Source organism: Sitophilus oryzae, unplaced genomic scaffold (genome assembly GCF_002938485.1).
Source record: "Sitophilus oryzae breed Bouriz unplaced genomic scaffold, Soryzae_2.0 scaffold_1518_pilon_pilon, whole genome shotgun sequence".
Lineage (NCBI taxonomy): Eukaryota > Metazoa > Arthropoda > Insecta > Coleoptera > Curculionidae > Sitophilus > Sitophilus oryzae.
Window position 1 is genome coordinate 1,902,364 of NW_022146190.1, and position 6,000 is coordinate 1,908,363.

The 6,000-nt window shown below is 35.1% G+C and overlaps 1 protein-coding gene across 1 annotated transcript; it reads right to left on the reverse strand.

Annotated features, from left to right (window-relative positions):
* Positions 1–597: 597 nt before the first annotated feature.
* Positions 598–3,189, reverse strand: LOC115878598. Its single transcript, XM_030895147.1, has 3 exons — positions 3,147–3,189; positions 1,212–1,403; positions 598–1,103 (listed from the first exon to the last, which is right to left on the reverse strand). Exons 1-3 carry the CDS (start codon positions 3,187–3,189, stop codon positions 598–600), a joined length of 741 nt encoding a protein of 246 aa, XP_030751007.1.
* Positions 3,190–6,000: the final 2,811 nt, after the last annotated feature.

Consider the following 6,000-nt stretch of genomic DNA (forward strand, 5'->3'; position numbering starts at 1 on the left):
TCAAATTATGAGCACAGCAGTGAATATATATAGCCTCAGGGACAATATTTTTTATTTTAGCTTGGAGACCGTTTAAGTGCCCTGACATTACACTAGCTCCGTCATATCCCTGGCCTCTGCATAATTTAATATCTAAGTTTAAGTTCTTAATTTCTTCAGTTATGGTTTTAAAATAAGTTTCTGCTGAACCGTCAGAAATATTAATAAATTTCAGGAATCTCTCTACAGGCACACCAAGTTTATTGACAAAACGAAACGATAAGGACATTTGCTCCTTTTTGTTAAAGTCGAGCGTTGAATCTATAATAATAGAAAAGAAAACAGCTTCTTGAATTTCTACTGTGATTTTTTTCATCACTGCTTCAGATAAATGTGCCAGAATCTCGTTTTGAATAATATTACTTGTATATTTGGCCACGACAGAGGAATTCGCCAAGTGATTTGCTAATAACGAATCATATTTCTTAAAAATCTTAACAAGTTCTAAGAAATTGCCCTTGTTTTTACTTGTGATGGATTCGTCATGAATTCGTCATGATTCGTACCTTAAAGGTAAACACTGCTTGGCCAAAAATAATACTATGTCAATTAAACGTTTTAGGGCATCTCTATTTCTTTCAATTTCCTTTTTTTTTCAAAATTCCATTGCTCTTGAATAATGGTAGTATAAAGCCGAAGTTTGGTTATTAAAAACTTGTTGTGTAGGGATCGATGCAACTGACTTTCCTCGTGTTGCTTAATTTTTTCCGGTCCTTTTTTAAAGTTCTTGAAACCTTGATTGGGGTCCGACCATACTGTCAAATTTAATGATGCATAAAGCCAACAGGAAAAACAAAATAGGCAGTTAGCCCTTGGAGAATAAATAAGCCAGTTCCTCAACTTTCCCTCTGATTTATACCAATTTGGCTTAAACCGCCGATTATGCGAATCAACCGGAAAATTAAAATTGTCATTTAAACCCGGCTGACAAGCGCCTATAGAAATCATTTCTCGAATTTTTTCGGGATTTAAAATTGTATCCTTAAATAAAAACGGATCGCTTGGAAATTCTATATCAGCATTGTCGGTAGATGTTGAAGCGGAAACTAGGCTTAATTTCAGATCTAAAAAGCAAAACAGGGTTGAAATTAATTGGTTGAAAATCAAATACTATAGTTAAACTGTTGAAAAAGGTATTATTTTAAAAATCTTTAATATCAGTTGGTACTCACCATCGACCATGTTTTCCTCATTTTTGTTAATAACTTTAATACTCTCCTCGTTGTCGTTAATCCTGCTATCAGTGCTGTCATCACTACTTTCCGTATTTTTTAATAATGTATCGGACAACTCATTACTACAATCCGGGGTACAGTCGTTTATGTTTCTATCACATTGGACCTTCGCCTTGCGTTTCAGAAATCCTACGAGGAAAATATAAATGCTATATTTTTTAAATTATTTTCTACAAATACAATCGACCCAGGCCCCGTATACAGGGTGCTACAAATTCGTGGTACGAGCATTGGTATTTTGGCAACCATAATAGATACGAACATGGTTAAATTGGGGCAAAGTTGCGCTTTGGGATGTTCACCAAGATGCCATCAAAAAAGTTTTAAAAATTTCAAGGATTGCTGAGGTTTTTGAAAAAAATTGGCGCTGGGAGGCACGTATAGCCGCCCATACTAAAATATGTTAATAATCAATTATCTCAAAAACTGCGACTTTGACTGATTTTGATGTTGTTACAAATTTTGTTGTTATTTTAAATAATAATTAAATAGTTTTGTTGTTGTTAAGGTATTCAAAACAAAAAAGTATAAAGTGTGGCATATCATTGTTCTCAGGAGACCGAGTTCTTTCAAAACCGGAAATAAAAAATGCAGGTCCATATTTAAGAAAAAATAAGTTGGCCTCTGTATCAGCTAATTTGAAAATCTAAAAATACTATCAGATATCCCTAATAAAGTGGCTATGAGAATGTGCAATTAGTTTTTTTGATTTTCTTAAAAGTAACAACAGGAAAAAATAAAATTTATTTTCAAAAAAATCCGTTTTTTCAAAAAACTGAGCAATCCTTGAAATTTTTAAAACTTTTTTGATGATATCTTGGTGAACATCCCAAAGTGCAACTTTGCCCCAATTTAACCGTGTTCGTATCTATTACGGTTACCGAGATACAAATACTCGTACCTCGAATTTGTAGCACCCTGTATACCCATATTTTATTTCAATTGAAATTCGAGTATGAAGACTAACCATAAAGAGGGAGTTACCTACTGTTTTTTTCTTCAAAAAAATTGTGTTAGTTAAGTTTAAAGTTTTTTAAACAAAAATTTAAGAAATTTGCTTGGTTTTGATAGTATAATATTTTTAGTGTCTTGTCGTGGACAGTTAAAAGATGCCCAAATCGTATTTCTAATTATTATATCTTAATTTTTTCTAATGGAACAAGGCATTTTTTTACAAATAATTTGGTACCACACACTTTGTATTTCGAGTCAAATTGTCGTTATGAATCTCAAAATTTCAAATAAACCATATGCAAGCATGTCAAAAGTTGATATATTATATGTCATCCTATTCAGTGTGTCATTTCCATCCAATAAAGTAGAAATATACCGAGGGTGCCATTTAAAAATCAAAAGTTGAATTACTACAATTTTTAAAAATTCCGTTGTAATAGGAAGTACTAGCGTAAGTTAGTAGCAACATACAAACCTCTACAGAAATGTGGGATAATTTTAAAAACATAACGCAAGATATCATAAACAAAACCCAACCAAAGACAACACGCAACAAACAACATTGGATCTCAGAAGGTACCTTACTACTTATCGAAGAAAGATGCAAACTGAAAACAAAAGGTCTAATAAATTATGAGGACTCCGAATCCTTTAACCTCCTTTCTAGAGCTATTCAAAGAGAATGTCGCAGAGATAAAAATAATTTTTATAACAACATTTGTTCCGAAATACAAACACATGCAAACACCTTAGAGACAAGATATTTGTTCTCCAAAATAAAGCAAATTACGCGTAAGTTTGCTCCAATAACATGGGCAATTCACGATGCTGACACCCAGCTTTTGACAGAAATTGAAAAAATAATCGAGATATGAAGGAAATACTGCGAAGAATTGTATACTGACGCGACCTATATACCAGCCGTCCAAAACACGATTACAGAAGAACCAGAACCAGGCATCCTACTTTCTGAAGTAGAAGCAGCTATTCGAAATATCGGCCTACAAAAATCTCCAGGTATCGACAAAATAACAACAGAATATATAACCAGTATGGGTCCCACTGGTGTAAGATTACTACACGAACTTTGTCAAACTATTTGGCACACAGGACATTGGCCAAGTGACTGGTACACTTCCGTAATCATCCCGCTACACAAAAAAGGCTCCACAAAAGATTGCAATAATTACAGACTCTTTGCACTACTCTCTCATGGCAGCAAAATTATGCTATACATACTCAAGCAAAGGCTATCAACTACGTAACTTTGCAACTTGCACCCGAACAAGCCGGCTTTGTGAAGGAGAGACGAACTCGAGAGCAAATACTAAACCTTCGCCAGCTAATAGAAAAATCTCGAGAATACTACACGCCCATGTATTAATGCTTTGTGGATTACGAAAAGGCCTTCGATAACGTATGTTGGGGACAGTTATGGAGTATAATGTCTAAAATGGGAGTACCACAACATCTTGTAGAGATAATAAAAGGTCTATACGATAGCAACCAAGCAGTCGTGAAGTTGGATGGAAGTATTTCCGATATTTGTCAATTAAGGAAAGGAGTACGTCAGGGTTGCGTGTTGTCTCCGATCCTGTTTAACATTTACAGCGAATACATTATGAGGATTGTGCTAGAGGAATGGACAGGGGGTGTATCATTGAATGGATACAAGATATCAAACCTACGTTTTGCCGATGACACCGTATTGGTAACCGCAAATCATCTGGAACTGAGGACAATTCTAGCAAGATTGGAAACTACCAGTAGAGAGTTCGACCTTCGCATCAATTACAGAAAGACTAAGGTGATGATCGTAGATCGCGAAAACAACAACTACCCAGACATCACAAACATAGATCGCTGCGAACTTGTGCAACAATTTATTTATTTAGGTGCACTTATATCTAATACCGGTAGTTGCGAAATGGAAATACGCTGCAGAATTCAATTGGGCCGTAACGCTATGACGCAGCTCACGAAAGTTTGGTCGAACATTCACATAACACAATCGACAAAAATCAATCTTGTAAATAGTCTTGTCTTTCCGGTTATGCTTTATGCTTCTGAGACATGGACATTGTTGGCAGCCGACAGACGACGCATTGACGCCTTCGAGATGTGGTGCTGGAGGAGGATGTTGCAAATACCATGGACAGCACATCGCATCAATGTGTCGGTCCTTAATGCAATACAATTACCATAAAGACTTTCCAGCACTGTCTATAAACGCATCCTTTCCTTCTTCGGTCACGTCAACAGGAGCGGGCATATGGAGAGACTTGTAGTGCAGGGAAGACCTGCAGGATCCCGTCGCCGAGGAAGATCGCCAACCAGGTGGGTGGACATGGTTGAAAAACTTATGAATACCAACCTGGAGGGTGCAGAACAGAAAACAGAGAAAATTGGAGACGGGCGGTGCGGGCGGCTGTCAGGGCCAGGAACAGAACCACTACACGTCGTACGCGACGTACGGACTTAGACGACGACGAACAGGAACTAACGAAAAACGATTGAATACGTAAATCAATCCGTCATATACTAAGATACTAAATTTCGTTTTATTATCTGAAAAAAATAAAAAAAGTTATAGGGGTGAGCCACTTTTGAGAAGCACCCTGTATATCAGTATTTCTTTCTTTCAGACATTTTGCAACAGTAGGGAAAATACTATTTATAATAAATTAAAACAATAATTCTGAACAAATAAGTAGGTAATTTCTTACAACATATAAACATGAAAAAAATGCAAATCCGCAAGACCGTAAGAGTCATGCATGATTTGTCTTGGTCTTAAATGGTCTTGATGTTAAGGAAGGTATTACTTGGTCGGTCTAGTTTTGGTCTTGCAGATCAAATACTAGTCTTGGTCTTGCTATTTGTGCAGAGTTTGACCAGACCAGACCAGACCCGCTCATCACTATAGCCAGACATGTTAGCATAATCAGCAGATGATTAAAAGCTTCAGTTATTGTGCAAAGTTCTAACCACCACTGTATCCTTCTTAAACTCGTATTTAGTTTTATCCTCGGTTTTATCTATTTACTGTAAAGTTGCTGAACATTTGTATATTATTGTTTTCTAAAGTTTTACACCAATTTTTGTATATCGTCTTTTCTTTAAAATTCTTACAATGAAAATAGAAGATATTATTACATATCTATCCATTTAAAATATCTGCATATCCCTTTTCTTCAATAGTGCCACTGTGATGAAATTTTTCTGAAGATTATGTATTTTCATATTTTATTATGTAAATGCATATTCTTAATTTTTACGAAAAACGTTCCTATTCTCTCCATTTTCTCAAAACGATGCGCCGATTTCCTATCGAAGCGGCCATAAAGGAAAACTATAACGCAAGAAAATTGCTTAGATGCGCAATTTCCCTGCATCTAATGTGATCGAAATGTATCTAAATGGTTCAGATACTTACTTTTAAAGCGATATCTCAGGCTTTACTGGTAATATCCATCGATAATTTGCTTTATAGGTGCTATTATTTTATTGCTCTGGTTAATTATTATTTAAGTTTACTTTTTTAGGTAGTTTAAATATAAAATATTTCCGTTTAAATATATTAAACTACTTCAAAATATAATGACTACTTAAAAAAATATGATTATTATACTGCTTCCAGTAATTATTATGTAGAAATAAAACATCCTGGGTATTAGGAATAGTCTAAGAGCTGGCTACATAAAAAACCTTATCATCGTTACATGGCTATTTTTTGTGTGAAGTATCCTTTTGTGTAGCCATTATGAAATAG

Excerpts from the sequence above, each read along its gene's own strand:
- LOC115878598 (XM_030895147.1), bottom strand. The coding sequence starts at position 3,189 with ATGCCTGGTTCTGGTTCTTCTGTAATCGTGTTTTGGACGGCTG. Across the intron at positions 1,404-3,146 it reads AATCGTGTTTTGGACGGCTG|GATTTCTGAAACGCAAGGCG; the intron begins GTATATAGGTCG and ends TTTTCCTCGTAG. Across the intron at positions 1,104-1,211 it reads TGAGGAAAACATGGTCGATG|ATCTGAAATTAAGCCTAGTT; the intron begins GTGAGTACCAAC and ends TTTGCTTTTTAG.